The following is a 24870-nucleotide window of genomic DNA, read 5'->3' on the forward strand; positions in this document are numbered from 1 at the left end:
TGTAGGTTTTGCAATACTCTAAAGTGTTTCCCCCCTGGGATTACTAAGCATTCCTCTTCCCCATTTACAATGCAGGGGAGGGGGGAGGTCACAACTACCACCTCTGAGGAGAGATTCTGGTGCAGGGGTCAGCAACCTTTTTCAGCCGTGGGCCGGTCCACCATCCCTCAGACCATGTGGTGGGCCAGACTATATTGGGGGGGGGGTGAATGAATTCCTATGCCCCACAAATAACCCAGAGATGCATTTTAAATCAAAGGACACATTCTACTCATGTAAAAACACGCTGATTCCCGGACCGTCCGTGGGCCGGAATTAGAAGGCGATTGGGCCGCATCCAGCCCATGGGCCTTAGGTTGCCTACCCCTGTTCTGGTGCATCTCTCGAAGGTCAGCTCTCTCAGGGGCTTGCTCAGAGCGAGGCATGCAACTCTCTAGAAAAGCAGCAATTAACTCCTGCTCCTCTCCCCCTCCCAGTGATTGTGTCACACCCCTGATGTACCAAGAAGTAACACAGAGATTTACCCCCTTCATCCTGCTGCAACCATGGCATAAACACAGAGATTGCTCAATCCACACAGCCATGTGCACAAATGAGTTGCAGTGCTCACCCATTAACCTCTTGGCACACACGAAACTGCTCCCTCCACTGGATGGGAGAGCTGTGTGCATGCAATCACAAGGGATCTCTGAAGCGCATGTGTGCTAATAGCTCCTTAAGAGCCCAGGCTGATGTAGCTCTATAAACAGATATTTACATAGCTTCTGATTCTGGGACCCTTTGGCTGGTCCTCATTGATGAATATCCTACTGGATCCCCACCAGCACCACCCTCCTATGGACCCACTCGTCTATGTTTTTCCTATTAACATAGATATATACAGCAGCATCCTCCAAAACTTTGCCCAGATGGAAAAGAGCCAAGAACATATTGCTGCTCTTCTTCTTAAAGGTGAAGAACCTCAGGCCCAGGGACCCTCTGGACGTCTCTGTCTTGCCCTTGGGACTCTCTCTAGGCCACACACTCCTCTCCATGCCTTCCAGCTGTTAAGCCTTGCTGGAGTTTGTCCAGCATCTATCACTTGCCCTTTTCAGCTAGGGTACTGGTCTCATGCTGGCCACATGACCCGGAAGCTGTATGCCGGCTCCCTCGGCCAATAAAGCGAGATGAGCGCCACAACCCCAGAGTCGGTCACGACTGGGCCTAATGGTCAGGGGTCCCTTTACCTTTACCTTACTGGTCTCACCAAGTAGAGCTGTTCACATTTCGCTCTTGGGATATTTTGTTTACTGAGAAACCCTTCATAGTTAACAGAGCTTAAGGGGGTGGGGTACATGTTACTATTTAAGAATTAAAAAAAATCAGGAAGAACCACAGCTCAGTTTTAGAGCATCTGCTTTGTATGCAAAAGGTTCCAGATTCAATCCCCCATCATCTCCAGGCAGGGCTGGAAGAAGACCTCCTGTCAGGAGATCTGCTGCCAGTCAGTGTAGACAATACTGAGTTAGATGGACCCATGGTCTGACTCTGACTCCATATAAGACAAGTTTCATATGTTCAGCATTCTGTTTAGTTCTTAAATGACTTAGCATAATCTACCCTCCCCCTCCACCACAAAAAACAACTACGCAATACGAGCTAAAATAAAACTTCACAGGAATATATTACATAGATGCAAAAATGTATAGCTAGGTGTGGTTTCTTAATAGCATAAGTAAGAAGCCACTTGGTCAACAAAGTCATCACAGAATTCTCACCAGGATATATTGAAAACATAAAGAGAGCAAAGCAGCCACAAGACAGCTAAAGTTAGGCGTCTTGGGACCAGGGGAGCAGACCTAGGTTCACACATGCATATTCCTCACTTGATGACTGCAACATCAAGGAATTACTTGCACATGGGAACAGAGGCGGAGTGGCGCACACGCTGTGCACCAGGGGGCAGGGCTAGCTGCCTGCAGGGGTGGTGTGAACATCCCAGGGTGGTGGTGCCCACAGCAAGTGCTGAGCGTCCCGGGGGGCGGGGCAGTGATGTCACACACACCCCGGGATGACACCCGGGGCGGACCGCACCCGCCACACCCCCCTTCCTCCACCAGTGCATGGGAATAAGCTATTGGAGATCACCACCAATAACATTTTCACATCACCCCTAGACTTTTTGGTGGACTCTGCTCACATGCTTAGCTGCCAGTGATTGAGTGCACAGAAATCAGATGACCTGACATGCACATGTGAATTAGCTCCTTTGAGTCCCTTTCTGCAAAGCTCATATAAGCCTATCTCTGCAGTTGAAGCGTCTCTCATTCACTGGGGCTTGCAGGGTGTGCATGTGCGTGTGTGTGTATCAATTATCTATCTATATCTATCATCTATCTATAACTATCTATCTATATCTATCTCTATCATCTATTTATCTATATTGTTTACATTCCAGGTACACTGAACACACACACAGCAGCTCCATCTAGATGCCCAGTACTAAACAACACAAGGAGATATGTTTCTTGGGGACACTTCCATATCCCCCTAAATGCAGACATTTATACCAAAAGGGGGGGGGGGAGATACAGTGGTTGGAGATTGCATCACCCCTCCTCTTCAGGAAACACATTACCCAGTCAGCATAACAGCCCTACAGATGTCCCTCTCTGTTCTGAGGCCAATGAATCAACATGGTATGTGTCTTTTTGGGATCAAAGCTGCTGAATCACAACCTCACTTTTTTCCTTTCAAAAAACAAGCCATCCAGCAATACCCCAGTACTGGTTTTAAAGCTACTTTGGATGTATGTTACAGTGCTGAGAAGCCCAAAGGAATGTTTAATTGTTTCCTTTTTTATGTCAAATTCCATATGGGGAAACAAGATGTCACAAACTCACTCTCTCTCTCTCTCTCTCTCTCTCTCTCTCTCTCTCTCTCTCTCTCACACACACACACACACACACACACACACATTTACATGTATAAACCCAAAACGATGTTCCCAAAAGGAAAAATTAAATGGATGATGGTGATACAAAAATAGATCTAAATTGAATCCTTAAAAAACAAATGTTTTGCCCAGGATTCTCTCAAACAGTGATTTGCTGGTTTTCTCGGAAAATGGGTCTTTGGTGTGGTCCACAAGAATCCTGGAAATTCCTATATATCTGGTCATAATGCAGCTCCTCGCCTATCGGGTGAATCAAAGAGTTGCTGTCGCTCTTCCCAGCTTCCTCCACCAACTGACGAATATTCAGCTGCTCAATCTAAAGTTGGGAGAAGATCAGAAATCCTTATTTTGAGCAGTGGCACCTTTGAAGGATTGAATGTGCAGCAGAATGGTCCTACTCAATTGTGGATACTATTGTTGTTGTTATTGTTGTTGTTGTTGTTGTTACTATTACTATTACTATCCTGCCCTTCACCATAAGGCCCCAAGGCAGCTTACAACATTAAAACACAACATGACAACAAAATATTAAAAGCAGTTTAAAACAACTCGCAATTACATAAATAAGGCAGGTCCTAAAAATATACACCTCAAGTGTCAAAAGCCCATGCAAAGAAGTGTGCCTTCAGCATTCGCCAGAAAGTGTATAAGGAAGGTGTGAGGTGTACGTCTGTGGGGGGTTCCACAACTTACAGGCTGCCACAGAGAATGGGTCCTCCTGGACTGCTGCCACCACCCCAAGCCTCTGAGGGCAGAGAACTACCAAGAGGAACCCCTCTGCTGATCTTGGTGCTCAAGGTGGTCTGAAGGGAAGGAGGCGGTCTTTCAGGTATTTGGGGCTGGAGTCATTTAGGGCTCTGAACACTAACGAGAGCATCCTGAATTTGGCCAGGGGGGAAAACCGGCAACCAGTGGAATACTACTCTGGGTTAATATTCAGTGCTAGTCCTACTCTACTCTCTTTCTTATAAATATTCTCCTTCTTACAGGATAAACAATTCTGTACACTAAGCCCTCAATTTGTGCTGGGGTTATGTTCCAGGGATTGCACCTAAAGCCAAAATCATGTATAGTCAAAACACATTGGATGCAATGGCAGGTGGGATTGCCAAAGTCTTTTTTTCTGGATGCCCACTCCCTTTTTAGTTGTTGTTGTTTTTAAAAAAATGCCAAGTACAAAAAGCTGACCATGCACAAGTTAAATGTGCGTAAGTTGCAGGCTTACTGTAGTCTCTTTCTTTTTTTGTTGCAATACTTGATAGAGGAAATACTTGAAAGAGGCAGTCAAATGTGATGTTGTATCTATCTCCCTTGTCTATATGATGATGATTATGTTGAGATAACCCTCCTTGTGAATACAGGGCTTATCCATCCTTATCCACACCCTTTCCAGGCTGCACTTAAAAGTTTTGTGTCTGATTGTGGTTTTTTCCCCAGCAGGTTTTGGTGGGTCTGGAGTGCAAAGAAAAAAGGATGCTTGGACATAGAGCTATGAAGCATAGACCATGCCTGGAAATACTTCTTCCATAAAAGTCCTCTCTCCCCTTTTCCTGGCCTTGCTCGTCTCATGTAGACTTTTAAGCCTTAATGGCAGGGAACATGACACTTCTGTGTTCTCTGTAGACAGCAGTTTAGCGTGCCAATGCTATCAAATAAATGTTTTGGTACACCAAGCCATCTAGAGAGCAGACAGCTCTCTCTGTGAAGGGGCCTACCTCCATAAAGGGAAGGGGAGGGCCACCTCAGGTTCACTTGCCAAACTTAGGGGAACAGAATGCCTTACTGACACCAAAATCAGGCAACCCTGAGCATAAAGCACATTTTAAAACATTTTCCCCAAAACATGAGGACTAGTACCTTGGTTGCCTGCTTTAAAAACAAAACAGAAAAGAAATGTGCTGCACTTGATTGTTGATGCTACATTGTGGGTGGGAAAGGAGGAACTTCCCTGAATTTAACACTGGGAAGTCACAAGATCGTCTTGCACTATAAATGAGAGAACTCAAGTCAGAGAAGAACTCGGGGGCACAGAGATAATATAAACAACTGACACCAAGACAGACTATAATACTTGCCTCAACTAGGATCAGCTTATAGCGTAAAGGGGTAGCATCTGGAAACTCCTCCCCGAAACATAGAAGAACTTTGCTGTTTGGGAAGCGGCCTTGATTGTTGTAATACTGGTGAAATTCTAGAAGAAGAAAATGGCAAATGTTTTAATTAAAGGCAGAAGTCATTTGTCTCTGTGTCTGGGAGCCCAACTGCAGTTGGGTCTGTAACAAAATGGAGACAGAGGTACTTGGAATGCTGAACAAGGGAATATTATGTGTGCATAATGCTTCTATGACACTCAAGAATACAATTCAGTGAAGGCTATCCTTACTTTTTTCAAAAAAAATAATAATCTTGGACAGCATCCAACTAAACAGTTCTGCAATGGAACTTCCCCTCCCTCTTCTCTCCCCACGTGCACCCTAAATTTGCTCCACATGGTTGGGGAACTCCCAGAACATATTGAGAGGTGCATGGGGAGGAGAATTCTAGGAATCTCAGCTTTTCATTATTATTGTTTAAAAATGAAACAAGTTTCTAGCCCTTAAGAGTGCAAAAAAATATTTTAAGTTTGTGTGTGGCAATGCCTGCTGAAACCTCAAAAGATGGGGGTAAAGAACAGAATACCCAGGACTTAGACGAGATCTTTTTCCCCTCTTCCCCATGGAGAGAAGAGACAAAAGAAATTGCAATCCGTGCAGATTTTGAACCTACACATAACTTATGCAGGGTGCAGAATCACACTGGCATTGGGTGACCTTGACAAAGCACATTGATCTTAGTTTCAAATTCGAGGGTGCACAATGTCCCTGGGCATAAAATTCTCAAGCACATGGGGGCATGTGAGAAATGCACCAAGACCTCCCACAGACCTCTGAGGAGGGAGTGGGTGAATCTGTTGATTTCAGTTTCTTTCAGTCTCTAATTTTTCCAGTCTTTGGTTCAGCTTCCCAAATTTCTACATCAGTTCGCATTTTTTTTTTTTTAAAGTCCCCGTGGAAATTCATTAGTTTATTTTCCTAAACATATATGTTTTTGCAAAGCAATTCTCCTTTACTACAATGCATCCGTACCTCTGAGAAAGTGGTTGGTGTCAAATATCTTGACCACCTCGTCTCGGTCAAGCTTGTTAGGGCGGTCCTTGTAGATCATGGTGTTCCCGCTCCAGAAGACCCGGCCCTGGCTCAGCCTCTTGATGAAAATGCCCTGCCTGTTTGACTGCAGAAGGACACCCCTCTCCAGGTGCCCAAAGAGCTTCTTGGTGATCTGTCTCTGCCGTTCGTTTGGGATCACGTCCGCCGACGGGAACCGCACGTGATCGAAGCTTTCCAAGGCATAAGGCAGCTCTCCAAGGGAGATCCGGCAACCTTCGGGGCGAGAGGTTGTCGTGTTTCCCACCAGCTTCCCGCCATAGTAGAAGCTGATCACCATCTGGGAATAGCCTGTGAAGAGATATGTGGCAATTACCCATCAAGGGGTTGTATGTGGCCAATTTATTTACTTATTTATATGAAGCATTGTTAATACTGCTCTTCAGCAAAAGAAAATAGCTCCTAAAGTGGCTCGGAAATATCTGTGGTAACACAGTACCTGTCCCCTGGTTTAAAAGATACATCATGAAAGGAAAAGGGGTCTGGAGGGAGAATGAAAACGGCAAACTCAAGCACCTAATTTCAGCTACAAAGTTATAGTGGCTCTGACAGGGATCTGTCACCATGGGCTGCTTTTACTGGGGGCAGGGAAGCAGGAGTTATTGGTATCTTTAACTCCCCCCCCTAAAAAAATAGACTTGGGTTGAAAACGAAATGAAACAAGGCTTAACTGTACCAGATGTTAACTGAGGGAGGAAGCTGAAGAGTCGCCATACCTGAATGAACTGCTTCATAGCCAGTGCACCCACTCATCAGCGGCAAAGCTGTGGGTTTAAAAAAAGAAAAGAAAAGGTACATGTGTTTATTTTATTTACTTCTATAACAAGTGACATCCTGCCCTTCTGGTGTCTGCACACCACTTAGGGCAGCTAACATCTATACAAGCCAACCAAAAAATACATTATTATTTTCTAAATTACATTATAAGCAAAACAGAAACAGCAGCTAAAACAGAGGCATCGGATAAATACTTATTTGCCCACTAAAACCAGTGCCTGCCTAAACAAGATGGCTTATGTATTTATATTTATAAAAGTATTTCTGTAGTACAAAAGGCAGGACAAAAGTGGACCTTGTGAGCCCTTATGGCTAAGAGATTTATGCTTTCAGCCTGGAAGGGTAAATACCCACTGCCTATTACTGAATGATCTGAGGACCTCACTGTCCTGGCTACATTGGAACATATTTCATATAGACATGAATTTCATGTGGACACCTGAAGGGCTTATATATTTAGCTTCTGCGTCTAACTTAAGATACACATGCTGGTGTTTACTGTATCCATGATGTGAGCACCTTGACTTTCTGAGAACATAACAGTGCCTTACCAGGACTTGACTGCTGAGTCCACCACTCAGGTATTGGTGGATTTCTTCCAGTCTCCTGAAGCGGTGAAGGGCTTCGTTTAATTGTGCCAAGGTATTCATCCACTGCAGAGGGGGGCTGGAAAGTTTATGGGGGACGGGGAAAGATAGAAGATGACCATTGAGATGGCAATGTTAACATTATAAGTACTGTATATGTAACCCGAAAGCAGTGATGCTCCTGAGAGTTATTCTGTTGCTTCGTATGACAAGATGTCTCCCAAGAGCCCCTCCAGAAATAAAGAGTAATACTTATAAAGACATAGGAGATACAAATACACACACACAAATTCTATGTGTGTCAGAGAGAATTTGACTTTGAGAGAGAGGTGGGGGGGGACAGAGAGAGGAAAAGTGTGTGTGTGTGTGTGTGTGTGTGTGTGTGAGAGAGAGAGAGAGAGAGAGAGAGAGAGAGAGAGAGAGAGAAGAAGAGCATGGACGTAGCCAGGATTTATGTTGGGGGGACAGACTTTATGTTAGAGGTGCAGAACCAAGCTGTTAGTTTCATTTATTTACTTGATTTAGTGGAGCAACTGCCTCCCTGCCCCCGCCCCCCCGCTTGGCTACACATATGAAGTCAGTGTGTCCAGTGCTGTTGCTTCTTATCAAGTACTCACATCTTGATAACAAGATTCATGGATGCCAGCACAAAATGGCAGCAGAACCAGCAGTAAAAAAAAAGGGATGGTACCCCCAGACCACTGACTACTGTCCCCCAAAAGCACTGTGTGTTTCAAAGCACTTAACGTTGTTTCAGTAATTTTTAAACCACCCCTAAGGTAGACACACACAAATCAAATTGCAGCTTGACAGTTGTGAAACTGTGGTTTGCACACAATCCAAATGCCAGATGGGGGAAGGATTTCTTATCCCACAAAGGCTGCATCTTTCCCTGTGCAATAAGTGGATTATCTCCTGGGCCCAATTTCCCCATTACAGCTGAAGAACTGCTTTTCTGGCAGTTCTTTACTGTGAGAACATAGGAAGCAGCCTTATACTGAATCAGAGCATCTGTCCACCTAGCTCAACATTGCCTACACTGACTGGCAGCGACTCCCCAGAGTTTCCAGCCCTATCTGGGGGTCGTGGGAGCTGAACCTGAAAGCTCCTTTACGTGCATTACAGATGCTCTGCCGCTGAGTTAAAGCCCTTCCTTACTTCTGCATCACTACATAAGCAAAGAAGAAGAAGGGCCAAACTGTGTTTTAAAGGTGGCTTCCAAATTCTGGCCTTGTTTGGAATCCATTGACCATAGTTCCCATTTCATGCTTAATAGGATGCTATAGCTACCCAATATGTGCACATTTCAATCTGCAGAGCTTGCACTTTTATAAGTGCCACATAATGTTTGATCTGCACTGGCAAGAAATCAATATTGTAATGTAGCGGCAGCAGGTATTCCTAGGAACTCCCAGCCTATTGATATTAGGAAAGGTCCTTTATTGTCCTACTTTCTTTGCCTGATAAGGCTTTTTTGTTTAGGCAAGCCTACAAAGACATTTGATTTTATTATGTGTGTTTGTTTTGAAAACCATTCCTTTTATCTATATTCTGATTACTTCATCCACCATGTTTTTAATGTATTTATTTGCTATTTTTTTAAAAATGAATATTTTATTAACTTATTTATGTAAACAGCTTACAGGTTTGTTTGTTTTTAATTAAACAATATATGAAGCTTTCTAAAGAAATAAAAGAAATGAAAATTGGAAATGGTACAGAAAATTTTGTTCTGGGTGGAGTGAAAGGAGATGGAATGAAGGGAATTTAACACCCTCATCCCAGTCCCGCTATGGCACTACACATAAGCCCTCCTCAGCCATAGAGCCTGGACACTCAAGGGCAAAGGTGCGCATGGAATGAGCATGTGTGGAGAAGGATAGAGGAGAAATTCGATTCATTTCACATTTAAATGTGAACTTACAAAATCTGCACTTTCCAAAGCAATACATTAACTGCAGCACCGCCATCCTTTGAAATTCACACTTTTTGTAATGCCAACTAATGCATACAAAAATACATATACTGTACATGTGACCCTTCAAAAAAAAGAAAGTCTGAAGAAATAAAGTGATATATTAGCATGTGCAAAGGGGGTGTTAATTACCTCTTTCATCAAGTCATCTATTGCAGAAGCACTGCACTCCATTTCCGTTACTTCACTCAAGCTGCACCCATTCCCCATCCCCATTTTGCCTGGGAAGAAACACAGTTTGAATACCATTACAAACTATTCTAAAAGAGTGGCAACTTTGGCATGTAGTTTAGCCCTCTGCAAGAGGGTTTTAGGTACTTCCGTAAGGGCCATCCAACTTTCCACCCCAAATAATCTGAAAACTGTTTGACGATACCCTGCGATCCAGGTTGTTTGCATGCCAAGGGCCCCATGACTCGTAGTCCCCTAGCGGCTAATAAACACACAGACACAAGTATTTAGGTTTATGGGTTCCAAAAAGCCACAACTTTATTGGTTACAGATGTGAGCAGTTTGGCTTAGGCATTGGGTGAAGCCAGGCTATATCTCAACTCCCACCCATCTGCAGGGAGTCCAACTAAGGGTAAACCACCAATAGGGAGAGCCCTATGACTTACTTCAGGCATAGGCAAACTCAGCCCTCCAGATGTTTTGGGACTACAACTCCCATCATCCCTGACCACTGGTCCTGTTAGCTAGGGGTGATGAGAGTTGTAGTCCCAAAACATCTGGAGCGGCAAGTTTGCCTATGCCTGACTTACGTCAAATAGGGGCAACCCTAGGGGTCCCCACTGGGGTCATGGCATGGCCCTAGCCCACGTCCAGGCATCAGACAGGATCCACACCTGTGGATCCCTTTAACAGGATACCCTTAATGAGGAGAGGCAGGCAGAGGCTACAACCTCTCCTCCATCCAAACAAAGGCTTACACAATGCCTAACCTCACAAAGTTGTGATGATTGCCACAAGGTAGGCGAAAACCAACTTGCCAAGTGGAAAAAAATCCTATCCAGCCCCAACAATATGGCAACCGACATTTGTCCATAGCAAGGTCGTGTCAGAGCAAAGCATGAAAAGAGGGCGGGTGGGTTGGGAGATCTGGTAAAAAGGTGAGGGGGGCAGCCATGCCACGTTTTAATTTCCCACGACCACGTCCCTCTACCGGCACTGATTGGCCAGCGGGGCCACAATGGGCCAGTGACACGGCCGGATCGGCACAAGGGGGCATCGACTCCCCGTCCTCATGCCGGATCACTGCAGGGGCCCGGATGCCTGGCCACAATACTGCCCACTGAAAAAGGTGAGTGGACTTAGTAAACAGTGGACAGTTTTCCAGAAAAACTTCAAGCTGTTTGCATGAGCATTAAGCCTTGCAGCCTTATGGAGGGTGATTTCTTGACAGCTCAATTCTGTATGCTTGAAAAGTCACCACACACCAAAAACCACAGATAAAAATAAAACAGAGCGAGGCTCGTGTAATACCGGACATTTCAAAGACAGACGTTCTGTGTTCTGTTACTGTAACCACAAATGCACAGCTCTGCTTTACTCCGGCAAAGGGCAAATGCAGAGAGTTGTTGCTTTGTATCCTTGACATCTGGGGCTTTGCAAACCGAGCTCTGGGGTGTGGGTGCTGAGGCTGACAATAAAAGGTGCCGTAAACGCTTTCTCACAGCGCCTTTGACACTGGGATTTGATACGAATGGAGACTTCGCGGAATGCAAGACACATAGTAATGTGGTGTGGTTTTCAAAGAAAGCTGCATCAGTCAAGGGAGTGGGGGACGCCATCAGAGGAAAAAAGCACCTTGATGAATTTCTTTTACTTGTGTGTAAATCAAATCCTAATGTGTAGCAAGCTCCATCTCCCATGAGATGAGAAGCTCAAAGAGAAGCTCCCTTGTACTTTGGGGGTACAGAACCTGCTTTGCATACAGAAGGTCACGGGTTCAATCTCTGACATCTCCAAGTAGGACTGGGAATGTAATTTCTGAAACCCTGGAGAGCCTCTGCCAATCAGTGTAGACAACACTGAGCTAGATGGACTCAGCATAAGGCAGCTTCTCCCATGTTCCTATGCATGGTTCTTGGATATTACCTAGACAGAATGACTGGTGAATGACCAGCTGTCATGGCAACTGCAGGACATTACACATAAGGACTGGTGGTTAATGTGTGTTCAAGGGGGAGCAAGATCATGCACACTAGCTGCACCACATGCATGCATTCATAACTTCCAAGAGAGCCTACATGTGAACAGACTCTGCATTCAACTGGGAACCAGTAAATAGACACAGTCTGCATCCCTACATGCAAACAGTTCATGCACATGCAGATTCTACTGCAGGTTATGGCATACATGCAAAGGGGGGCAGCAGCGGACACAATCCTATGGCGCATTCAACTCACAATCAGTCTTTTACTTCAGTTTCAAAGTGGTTTGCAACTTTTGAATTCAGGTAGATAATATTTCCGTTTGCAAATCTCTACGATGAAGATGATTAAGTAACTATAGAATCAGGAGAAGAAATTGATTTATTAGGAAATTTACATCTCCGTTTTCTTTATAAAATAAATATAGTTTCAAAACACAAAAAAATGTTTTCACACTGTATTTCCTCCCAAAATTCATTTCCTCCTGAAGAACAGCCCCTCAGTTTGTTTAAAACATATAGATATTTGGGGCTTGCTGTGCAATAGATATGAAGAAACTTTGTATGTGTCTTTAAACAAATCATCTCTTGCCTGCGGTCTGAAGCAGAATCTACTGTGTGAGATCCTGCTTGGTTCCGTTACACTTACATTTCTGTTCTTCCTCTGGAACAATGCGGTAGACCTTATATGGCTCTGAGATGTCCAGTTGTGACCTGTCCGTCACTTCCTCAAAGTCGGGGCTCTTATTCAAGGCACAGCGTAACCTTGTCTTCCATGTGGCTGGTTCAGCTTTATCACCTTCCTTGAATTTCCCTTTGAAGACTGCCCAAGCCTAGAGGATAAGCAGGAAAGTTTCTCACAAAGAGGTACCACTGCTTTCTGAGGTTCCAAATGGAGGGGGGGGGAATCAGACTTTCACTGAGAACAATCTCTACGCAAGACCATCCCTGCCATTCAAGTGCCTCAATGGGCATTCCAGTTTGTTCTTACTGATTTTTATTATTTTGAGCATTTTTTAAACTGGCTATTTCATTACGATTCAAACTGTACATTTTAATATTTGTTTTAAATAAAACAGAGTATTTTCATAGTAATGTAAAATGCCTTAGGAAAGCTATGGTTTGAAGGGAAGTGTAAAAATAATTACCTGAAATAAACGAAGCTTCAGTAAAGTGTAGTAAGAAGCTGTTTTTATTAGGTGGTTTTTAAAAGAAACTTAAGACTACAAAAACTACAGGGAATAAGCCGTGGAAGGGCAACCAAAGTGACCAAGAGGCTTGGACAACTTCAAAATGATAGTTTTTAGTTCATAGTAGGGGCGGGACATGATATAAGTGCATAGAATTATGCATGTTTTGGAGAAAGTGTTTCCCTCTCTCATAATATTAGAACCCAGAGTCATCCATTAAGCTGAATTCAGGAAGACAGCAGGAAGGACTTATTCACATATGACACAATTTGCTCCTACTAAAGGTAGTGATGGACCACCACCATGGATGGCTTTAAAGGGGGATTTGACCAACTCACGAAGGATAAAGTTACCCATGGCTACTGGCCATGATGGCTATCTAGTCCAAACCCTGAAATGCAGGAATCTCAACTAATGCATCTATGACAGGTGGCCATCTAACCTCTGCTTAAAAGCCTCCAATGAAGGAGAGTCCACCACCACCTTCTGAGGAAGCCCTTTCCACTGTCAAATAGATTTTACCATCAGAAAGTTCTCTCTGCAGTTTAGTTGGAATCTCCTGTTTGGTCTGGGTCCTACGCTCTGGAGCAGGAGAAAACAAGGTTGCTCCATCTTCCATGTGAAAGCCCTTTAGATATTTGAAAATGGCTATCATACCCTCAGGATTCCTTCCAACTCTACAATCCTATGAGTTCCTGTCAGAAGCACCATGTTACTGAGTAACAGTTGCTGGGAATCACAAGTGGGGAGAGTGCTGTTGTACTTGTGGGCTTCCCAGAGGCATACGGTTTGCCCTGGGAGAACAGGATGCTAGACAGAATGGGCCTATGGTCTGATCCAACTGAGCTCTTCTTATGTTCTTAATATAGAGGACAAGCCCATGCGGACTTCAGATTGTGAAAATGCACCCTCAAAAAGACTTACAGAAACCTCAAGAGTTGTGACTTGAAAAGTTGTTGTTCGCTTTTATAAAGGTATAGAAAGTTTCAACTACTAAGGAACTCAGGAAAATAAACAGATTTGACATTTGCAACATTGATGTAAGGCATATTCTTCATACCTTGAATATGGATGCATCCACCTCCTGGTTGTAATCCTGCTTCCCTGCGTGTTTCCATGGGATACGGAACATGGTTTTCTCATCATTCTCCCAGATCAGGCCAGAATACATCCCACTATCAATTTGTTCAATCAGCCATTGCCTGAGCCGTCTTCCACCGTTTCGATCGCACATCCTGAATGGAAGCATTTGAATAGTTTTTATTAGGAACCTCTCCAGTCAATTAGTCAATCTAACCATGACTAACCATCTGCATCCAACATGGCCAGATGTTCAGCACACACACCGCCATCCCATCCTATGCACATTTACTCAGAAGTAAGCCTGAATGATTTCAGTAGAGCTTTTCTTCAGATAACAGTGCATAGGATCATGTCCTAAAACAGTGATACAGTTGCAAGTCTGAGAACTAAGAAGGTACGAGACTGAGGAAGTAATCAGGTTGCAAACCAGAGAATGAAAGGGAGAGTCTGGGGGCTGTAACACAATGCTAGCTTAATGTAAAGCACAAGTGTTAAGTCGTGGGTTGACATAGCAGCCGGCACAGCGATCTCTTCAAGTAGCTCTTTATTATGGTAAGCTGGAATAGAACTGACAGTGAACAGCTCAGCCGGCCTGTATTTATAGGCAGCCGGCTGTCACATTGTAACCACAACAGCCCAGAGTTCCCGCCTAAAATAACTGCCGCGGACCTGAGTGAAAACTATCTACAGACCTGAGTGAAAACTATATACAGTATCCCCCTGTTGGCCCAGGGTGAAACTACACTACATAACACCCCTCCCCACCGAGATAAGGCGTTAGTTACAATCGTAATGGTTTCCTTATATACAGCACTACGCGTAATGGTTCAATTAGGCACAAAAGCATATCGGTTACATTTCCCATACTTAGACCAACAGTGATACCTGTCCAACAACATAGTCCTTTAAATGAGTTGGGCGCTTGGAAACTCTGCCAGACCGCCGGGGACTGGTAGCCAAGTCCGGAGGGCCACACAGTTCTCGCTGAGGCTGTGGTGCGACCCTAGGTGGCGTTGGAACCAACTCCCCTGGATCCGCTGCTGTGAGTGGAGCCTCCGCAAGTGGAGTGGTCTGAGTCTGTTCTGAGACGGCTTGGTTCGGCTCCACGCTGGCAGTTTGCGAGGGAGGTGTAGGTGGAGCCTCGCCATCTGTACGTGTCTCTTCTGGAGCCGCAAGCGCAGTTGGGGGCACCTCGGTAGTGTCCAAGTCCCCAACCCTGCGCCTAAGTTGGTCTATGTGCCGTCGCCACAAGCGCCCGTCTTCGAGTGCCACCTGGTACGAGCGAGGTCCAGTGACTCCCACTACTGTGGCTGGCACCCAAGGGATGTCCCCCACATAGTTCCGGGCAAAGACCTGGTTTCCTGGGACAAATGACCGTGGTGCGTTGGCACAGCCTGGGGGTTCAGCCACGGCAAAGTCTGGGTGTAGCCGGTCGAGCGGTGACCTGAGGCGGCGGCCCATAAGCAGTTCCGCAGGACTCCTCCCTGTGGCCGCATGAGGGGTGATGTGTTGCGCGAACAAGTATTCGGCGACCCGCTCATGCCAGTCTCCCCGGTCCAGGCGCGCCAGTGCCTCTTTTGTCGAGCGCACCATTCTTTCCGCTTGCCCGTTGCTGGATGGATGAAAGGGTGCCGTTAGGGCATGGCGGATGCCCAGTCCCAAAAGATACCGCTCAAACGTGCCTGATGTGAACTGCGGTCCGTTGTCAGAGACAAGGACATCAGGACACCCATGCGTTGCAAACAGGCCTCGCAGCACCCGGATGACAGCTTCGGTAGTGGTGGAGGGCATCAGGGCGACCTCCAGCCATTTGGAATAGGCGTCCACCACTACCATAAAGGTCCGGCCGTGAAAGGGACCAGCCAGATCGATGTGCACCCTCGACCAGGGTGTCTTTGGCGTCTCCCACGTGTATCCCTTAGCTGCCGGTGGTGCAGGCCTCGACTCCTGGCACGCTTGACAGGCGGACACCCAGGCAGTGATGGCATCGTCCATATTAGGCCACCAGACGTAACACCGAGCCAACGCCTTCATTTTGACAATTCCCGGGTGGCCAACGTGCAGAGCCTCCAGGACGCGCTGACGGAGTCCCTGGGGAATCACGACGCGGTCTCCCCACAGCAGACAGCCGCGATGAGCTGAGAGTTCATGTTGTCTGGTTGCGAAGGGCTGGAACTCCGATGCAAAGGGCCCTTGTGGCCACCCCCTCCACACCCAGTTGAGCACCCGGCTGATGGTGCGATCCTGGGCAGATGCGGAGGCCACAGTGGCAGCCGACACAGGCGCTGCCGGAAGATCCTCAATCAGAAGGAGCGATGAAGCTGGAGCCGGGTCTTCCACAAATGCTGGAAGAGGGCAACGGCTGAGGGCGTCGGCATGGCCCATCGATTTCCCCGGGCGGTGGATGAGCCGGTAGTGGTAGGCAGCCAGGAAAACAGTCCATCGCAGCATGCGTGGTGAGAGGACCGGTGGAGTTGGACGATCACCGGCGAGGAGGCCCAGGAGTGGCTTGTGGTCAGTGATGAGGTCAAAAGTCCTGCCATAGAGGTATTCATGAAACCTCTTCACTCCAGCCACAAGTGCCAATGCCTCCTTGTCGAGCTGGCTGTAATTCCGTTCCGTCGGAGATAGTGTCCTGGAAAAGTAGGCGAGCGGTGCTTCTCTTCCATCTGGAAAACGGTGACTAAGGACAGCCCCGATGCCAAAAGGTGAGGCGTCGCAGGCAAGGACCAGCGGCCTGGATTCACTGTACTGTACCAGCACACTGTCCGAAGAAAGGAGAGCCTTGACCGCGTTGAAGGCCGCCGTCTCCCGATGACCCCAGGCCCAAGGCGTCTTAGTGCTAAGGAGTCGGTGAAGAGGCTCAGCCACTGTGGCTTTGTGGGGCAGGAACATGTTATAAAAGTTCAGCAGCCCCAGGAACGCCTGCAACTCCGTTTTGTTCTTTGGAGTGGGGGCCTGCTGGATAGCGCGGATCTTGGATGTGGTTGGATGAAGACCGGAGGCATCGATAAGATAGCCCAGGAACTCTACCTGTGGAACGGCGATCTGGCACTTCTCCCTTTTTACCTTGAGCCCGGCCTCCTGGAACCTGGTCAGCACAGCACGGAGGCGCTCGAACAGCTGCTGGTGTGAGTCTGCAGACACCAAGACGTCATCAAAATATGGTACCACGCCCGGAAGCCCTTGCAGGAGACGCTCCATAAGGCCTTGGAAGATGCCAGGAGCCACACTCACCCCGAACTGCAACCGGCGGCAACGGAATGCCCCCCGGTGGGTGACGATCGTCTGGGCTTCAGCAGTGGCATCATCGACTGGCAGTTGTTGATAGGCTTGGGCAAGGTCCAGCTTAGCGAAGACCTTACCCTCACCCAGGGAATGCAGCAGGTGTTGGACAACAGGAACCGGATAAGCGTGCTGCTGAAGTGCCTTGTTGATCGTGCACTTGTAGTCAGCGCAGATTCTCACCGACCCATCTGGCTTGACAGGCGTGACGATGGGGGTTTCCCACTTTGCGTGGTCAACCGGCTCCAAAACTCCTTGGGCGATCAGTTTGTCCAGTTGTTCGTCCACCTTAGCCTTGAGAGCAAAGGGAACCCGGCGTGGCTTTAGCTTGATGGGTGCGACTTGTGGATCCAGGCTAAAGGAGATGGGCGTACCTGTATATTGGCCCAAGGTGCCGTCAAAAACCTCGGCAAAGTCTTTGACCAGACCCTCAGTCTCTGCGTTAGAGATGCAGTTGATGCCGGTGACTTCCAGGCCGAGGGCATCAAACCAGTCTAGCCCTAGGAGGCTTGGCCGCTGACCTTCGACCACCACCAACCGGAGCAGGCCCGAAAAATCCTTGAAGGCGATCCGGAACCGGCCAACGCCTACCACGGGAACGTCGTTTCCCTGGTAGTCTCTCAGGTGTACGCGGTGAGAGTCGAGTTGCCTTTTGGACACTCTGGGTACCAGTCTTTTGATGGTGCTCCATGACACGATGGACAGGGCAGACCCGGTGTCGATCTCCATGTCACATGGAGCTCCTTCAATGAGCACCGTGACGTTCAGCTTGCGTCTCGTAGGCGAGTCGGTTTGGCCAATCGTGGTTCCAGACGGGCAGCGGCAGTTGGTGAGAGCGAAACAACTTTCCTTGGCAGACTGGAGTGAAGACTTGGACTTGCGAGTCGATGAAGGGGGGGTGTCAGACGGAGCCGATCGGCAGACCTTAGCGATGTGGCCCCTTCTGGAACACCTCCTACAGATGGCGTCTCTGAATCGACACTTGGCACGGGAATGGTTGCCTCCGCAGCCAGCACATTCCGGTTGGCCCTTGGACTTCTGTTGGAACTTCCTGCGCTCCCGCTTTGTCTGGTGCACATCATCGTCTTCACTGGAGGATGCCTCCTCACTGCTGGCCTCTTCATGATGCACCGGAACGGGCTCCCTAGCAAGACGCAGGCTGCTGGACTTGCGGATCTCCTGAGCGGAGCGTTCAGCAGCTTCTGAGGCCACAGCCTCCTCAATGGCTTTCTGTAGCGTGAGGTCTGGCTTGGCTAGGAGACGCCGTTGCAGATGGATGTCCCGGACCCCGCAGACGATTCGATCCATCAGGGCATCGTCTAAGTCTCGGAACTCACAGTGCATTGCAGCCTGTCGCAGGGCGGTGGTGTAGTTGTTGATTGACTCCCCCTCTGCCTGGTTCCTGTGGTAGAACGCATGGCGGGCAGCAATCTTGGACGGCTTTGGTGCGTAGTGGTTGCGGAGCTTCTCTTGGATCGTGTCCCATGGTGATGCCTGGACTGCTTCAGGCGCAACCAACGCTCGGGCCGTCTCAAACACCTCAGGCCCACAGAGGCTGAGGAATAGGCCCCGCTTCCGATCCTGTGATACTGCTGTCAGTTCGTTGGCTTGGAGGTAGCAGTCGAACCGAGCGAGGTAGGAGTCCCATGATTCAGAGGCTGGCGCAAACGGCGGTAGAGGCACAAGTGAAGCCATGATTCCGATGCCGGCGTGAAGGGCGATGGATGGAACACAGTGCTCTAGCCAGAACAGTCAGCTCTGAACTGGTTCTGCCCAGTGATTTCGCTCAGTGATTTCGCTCTGTGATTCAGCTCAGTGATTCAGCTCAGTTCAGAGGCTGGCCGCATCTGGCTGTGCTCTGATGTCCATCTATCCCATCCTCGTCGCCAGTGTTAAGTCGTGGGTTGACATAGCAGCCGGCACAGCGATCTCTTCAAGTAGCTCTTTATTATGGTAAGCTGGAATAGAACTGACAGTGAACAGCTCAGCCGGCCTGTATTTATAGGCAGCCGGCTGTCACATTGTAACCACAACAGCCCAGAGTTCCCGCCTAAAATAACTGCCGCGGACCTGAGTGAAAACTATCTACAGACCTGAGTGAAAACTATATACAGTATCCCCCTGTTGGCCCAGGGTGAAACTACACTACATAACAACAAGTAATTAAAATAATGCTGGATTTGCTCATTTAAATGTTGATTCTGCCCTTCCTAGAGACTCTGAGCAGAGTGACAATATTTTAAACAGGAAAACAGTGTGAAGCAAACAATTGTAAAATTTAAGACAAAGACATTACACTCCCCCCCAAAAAAAATATTGTTCACCCCAAGTTGAGTTTGGCCATACTTAGTAAACATGAGATCTAAATCCCCACTAGTTTATCAGAAGGCACCAAATTCAAGCTCTGAATAGGTTTTCAATAGAACAATGTTCATCTACAGATATCAAACAACTGATATCTATACCCATCCTTACATGTGGTATGTGGATAGGAGCATGGGAAGCTGCCTTATGCTGTGTAGCTCAGTATTGCTTGTTCAGCGCTGACTAGCAGCAGCAACAGGAGTCTTCGCCATTCCCAATCCTACCTGGAGATGCTGGGGACTGAACCTGAGACCTTCTGCATGCAAAGAAGATGCTCTGCCACTGAGCTATTTCCCCACCCCTTGGCACACAGATTCCCAAAGAGGAAACAGTGTTAATTTGCAGCAAAACGAACTAAGGCAAGGATAGTCAACATGGTACTCTCCTGATATTGTTAGACTCCAACTCCCATCAGCCCCAGCCATTACAGCCAATGGTCAGAAATTATGGGAGTTGGAGTCCAACATCTAAAGGCACCACATTGGCTATTCTTCAACTAACATTTTATGGGCCAACCTGGATCAGAAGAATGTCCCCTTTAATCCGGCAATATGTTTCCAACACTAGTCAGTCCATAAACTCAACATGCAGGACATTAAAGGAGACAGAATAATATATGTAATAAACTGCTTTGGGCCAAAAGTCAGAAACATGATGTTGCCCTTTAAGGACCAAAGTGAGCTAAGCCTTCAGAAGATCTCCTATGCTTTCAAAAAATAGCTTAAAAGGGGCAGGGGAGCAAAATCGAGGCCATTGTGCTGCATGAAGACATTCAAGTTCCTGACCTAGATTGCTCGTCCACCCAAAGAAGCCACCTGATGCCCCATGGTGGGAAACATACAGTACAGTACACACAAACAGAGAAAACCAGGGACAAAAAAGCCAGCTGCAATTTGATAAAACTCTTCATCCAAGGAAATCATAAAATCAGGGGATTTTAGAGCTAGAAAGCCCCTGAAGGTCATCAAGTCCAATTCACAGCTCAGTGTAATAATCTACAACATTCCTGAAAGATGCCCATCCAGCCTCTGCTTAAATACCTGCAGCAAAAGAGGCAGCATTTTCCACTATTGGAAAAATCTTACCATTAGAAAATTTCTCCTAGCTGAAACCTGCTTGCCTGCCATTTCCACCCATGGGATCTAGAACAGGTTTGTTCCATCTTCTGTAGTCAACTGTCAGCTCTCCCCTCAGCTTACCTCCTCCAGGTAACATGGCCAACTCGTAACATGGCCAACTCTTTCAACCATCCCTCACAGGGTTTGCGGTCCAAACCCCATCACCATCCTAGTTGCCTTCCTCTGGACGTGCTCTAGCCCGGGGGGAAACTATATTGGGGACTGCAACTCCCATAATCCCTAACCACTGCCCATGCTGTTTGGGTCTGATGGGAGTTGTAGTCCTCAGTATCTGGAAGGCAGCTCATTGGCTGTCCCTGCTCTAGCATTTGACACGGCTAGACCTTAGGAACTGTTCCAAGTAGTGTGCAGTTGTTTTGTAATCAAGAAGAAATTAAACCTTTCCCTTGAGAAAGAATTTACACAAAAATGATTTGAGACCAAATCTCCAGCTAATTTATTATCATTGGAAACAGGCCGCATACAGAGCTAGATACATAGAAAGGCAGACCAGTAGAATCTGAGCACTAAAAAGAGAGGTGAAAAAGTCAAGCAATGCAAGTTCCAATTAGCAAAGTTGTGTCACGGAGACGCCCCCAGATGACTGTCTTGTCAGAAGGGAACTCACTTAATTGTGCAATGTAATCTTATGCTTACCTACTCAGTTCAATGGCATTTACTCCCATGTAAGTATGCATAGCATTGCAGAGTTGGAAGGGGCCGCAAGGATCATCTAGTCCAACCCTCTGCAATGCAGGATCTTTTGCCAATGGCCCTGATATTAAGTCTTACACTCCACCAGTTGAGCTACTCTTCCTGTAAATACACAGCGTTGCAGCTGTAATCTTGAGTTATTTACAACAGATGAGAAACACGAAGGCTGAATGCTAGTGTCTGTAAACAAGGATTCCATTTCAAGTCATTAGTTGCATTTTTTTAATGCAAGCCACTCGGAAACCTTTTAGGTAACAAGCGACTAATATGTCTAACAAATCATGAATGTATCATTCTAATTATTATTAATTTTCTAGCCTTCTAGCTCACTACTGTCTACACTAACCGGCCACAGCTCTACAGGGTTTCAAGCAGGGAGTCTTTCCTAGCCCTACCTGGAGATGGAAGGGGTTGAAGATGGAAGCTTCTGCATGCATACTAGTACCTACTACACCACTTGTCTGAACTTGAAGGGCTCGTCTTCTGCAATTACTGCCTGCTTCACATAGCCACACTTAATTGTAAACCAAGACACCACACTGAAAATTCATTTTAGAATCTGAAATTTTGAATGTTTCTTCCAGAAAAGAAGTAGTACATATACTAAGTCAAACAAAGAGGAATTACTCTGTATGGTCATTTTGCTTTTAAACCAACTAAGAAGAACTACTACAACCATTGTATTACTCCTTGTACATGTTACTGGACAATCTTTTATATAGGCACGTTTTGGTAGATGAAGCATGTTACACTTTTTAGAATTCTTATTTGTCTATTTCCCCCCATTTTATACAGTCCAAGGCTACTTGTGCACTCCTTTGCACACTTGCATGGGAATCAGAAGCCCATACAGTGGGTTCAACAATAGGCTTAATACAGAAAAGAGGTGTCCCAAGTTTATTTACTTGTTTTATTTAACAAGATTTATATGCTGCTTTATCTAGGAAACCTCTAAGTACTTTACATAAAATAATATAAAATATTCATAAGAATATAGTGATAAAATCAACGGACCTTAAAAAAATAGACATAATAATCAAAATGTTGATAAAACCAACAGTTTTAAAAACATACATGATAAAATTAAATGTCTGAGTAGGCTTACAAACAAGGTTTTCTAGCAGGCATCAGAAAAAGTACAGCAAAGGCGACTTCCTAATATTGATAGGAATCAAGTTATTTGTGATGTGTTTTGCATAGGGTTAGAAAGGTGTGAATCTGTTCTGAATTTCCAGTACAGAACGTGGGTTTTTTAAAACCCATGACACAATTTCTTTTAAATTCCACTCAAAACACAGTGGTACAATATAAACACACAACACAGAGAGGTGAGAGACTTACAATCCTATCCATCCTTTCTCAGAAGCAACAGCACAATGCTAAGTAAATTTACTCAGGAGTAAGTTCAGTGACATTTACTGCCGGGAGAGTGGCTTCAGCCAACTGACTTTATTCTGTCCTGAGACTTCTCTCTTAATCTAGATGGCAGTCAACAAAACTCCACAAAGTTCTCATACATAGATTTATTGAAGATCAAAGGCACATGTAGAAATATGTACTCACATTCCAATAGGCTGTTCTTTGACTTGCTACCAATTAAACGTGCATTGAATTAAAGAATACATATTATTCAGAGCTAGATTATTAATATTAATTAATATTAATAGCAAAACTAATAATAAGGATAATTCAATTCTAAGTTGGTAAGAATAAGAAATATGAAAAAATAAGGAAGCATGCAAAAATAAACCCGTTTCACAAGGAGGCAAATATTTATTGTGATTATTTCATTTATATCCCGCCCTTCCTCCCGAAAGAGCTCAGGGCGGCAAACGGATCCACAGTTTAAGAACAAAAATCTTCAGGTCTGGCAAAGTCTAATAGCTAAGCAAAATTTTGTGCCCCTTATTAGTAGTCTGGAAGCCCCCCAGGCTAAATTGCTATTTTCGCTTTGCAAGAAAAAAAAGTTAGCCGGCAACTCCAGCAAAAGAAAAGTACGCCTGGACACACAGAGCACTAACCTCCACATCTGTGCCGGTCGCTGATCTTTATCTACGCTAGATACCTGGTCATGGAAGATGAAACAGAAGCTCGCCCTGCCAATATATATGTATATCTATTTCTATTAGAGCCTGGAGGATATGCAGTTTCCTCCCTCCGGAGGGGGGGTGTCTCTGAGCCAATGGGAAGAAAGAAGGAGGCGAACTGGCCAATCAGGAGGGGCCAGTGCAGCGTTCCTTCTTCTCACTACATTCTTTTCCGAGAAATCGGCAGTCTCTCTCGCTCTCGCTCTCTCGGGAGTCCGTTCGAGAGTACCAGTCCAAAGTTCCATCCCCGCGTCAACATTCGACTCCCAAGTCAACGTTCCATTGTCCCCCTGTCCTTTCACTTTCTTTGCTCCGCCCGCGCGCCTCTTAATTCTGACTCCTCTAAAAATCCCCCTGCGCCCACGTGTCGAAAGTTTGGGGGCAGGCTGGATTTCCTGACAGCCTGTGCGCACTCTTTAGTTTTCCTAGTCCCGGGTTTGTTTGTTCGTTCGTTTGCTGTTTGTTTTTAAAGATTTTGATAGTGGCATCCCTAGCCCCCGCCCCCGCGCTCACCTTTGTTTCTGTAGCCTTCTCATTGATTTAAAATGATAGTATTTTTAAGAAAGCTGTTGGACTGATTCGATGCATAATCTAGTTAGATTCTAGCAGCTGCTGAGCCTTGATGAAGGACTAACTTGCCAAGAGAGGCAAGGGGAGGTTTTGGCTGAGCCTTCAGGAGGTGGAGAGGGGGAATTCCCATAGGAAGGCCAAGTTTTCTTTGGAAGCTGGAGTCTGGGAAATCCCGAACATCTGATAGAAGAAGAAGAGTTTGGATTTGATATCCCACTTTATCACTACCCTAGGGAGTCTCAAAGCAGCTAACATTCTCCTTTCCCTTCCTTCCCCACAACAAACACACTGTGAGGTGAGTGGGGCTGAGAGACTTCAAAGAAGTGTGACTGGCCCAAGGTCACCCAGCAGCTGCATGTGGAGGAGCGGAGACGCGAACCCGGTTCCCCAGATTACGAGACTACCGCTCTTAACCACTACACTGCACTGGCTCCTAGGGATGGGTAGGCAAACCTGCCTGATAAGCGGGAGTTTTTATCAAACTGTGTGAGGCACACAGACACCCCCAAAAGACCCAGGGCCTGAGGTGCTACTTAAAACACATGTGCCTGCAGCCCTTCGAGGTCTGAGGCGGAGAGCTTTTCCATCACCAACTATTGATCCCTGGAGATGCCATAACCTGTATCAGGCGTCTGCCTCCCCAACCACCCACACAACACTCTGTGTTACACAGATGTGAGATTCATTACTTTTTGGGTTCCTGGGCCAAAGCTTGAGTCTGTTAGAATCAGAGCTGGACTAACCACTAGGCACTATATATCCTATGGGCCCCTTCCAGCATGTCAGGATTCCAGTTATTGCTCTGCAACCCGTAGTTGGAATGAGAAAGT

General features: G+C 46.4%; 1 protein-coding gene across 1 annotated transcript; it reads right to left on the reverse strand.

Annotated features, from left to right (window-relative positions):
• Positions 1-1075: 1075 nt before the first annotated feature.
• Positions 1076-23512, reverse strand: IRF8 (interferon regulatory factor 8). Its single transcript, XM_028740060.2, has 9 exons — positions 23405-23512; positions 13880-14054; positions 12279-12462; positions 9610-9698; positions 7467-7581; positions 6855-6902; positions 6061-6429; positions 5011-5126; positions 1076-3251 (listed from the first exon to the last, which is right to left on the reverse strand). The coding sequence occupies exons 1-9, from the start codon at positions 23410-23412 to the stop codon at positions 3075-3077; spliced, it is 1281 nt and encodes a 426-aa protein (XP_028595893.1). The 5' UTR covers positions 23413-23512; the 3' UTR covers positions 1076-3074.
• Between the last annotated feature and the right edge of the window lie 1358 nt (positions 23513-24870).

The sequence above is a fragment of the Podarcis muralis genome, chromosome 7 (assembly GCF_964188315.1).
Source record: "Podarcis muralis chromosome 7, rPodMur119.hap1.1, whole genome shotgun sequence".
NCBI lineage: Eukaryota > Metazoa > Chordata > Lepidosauria > Squamata > Lacertidae > Podarcis > Podarcis muralis.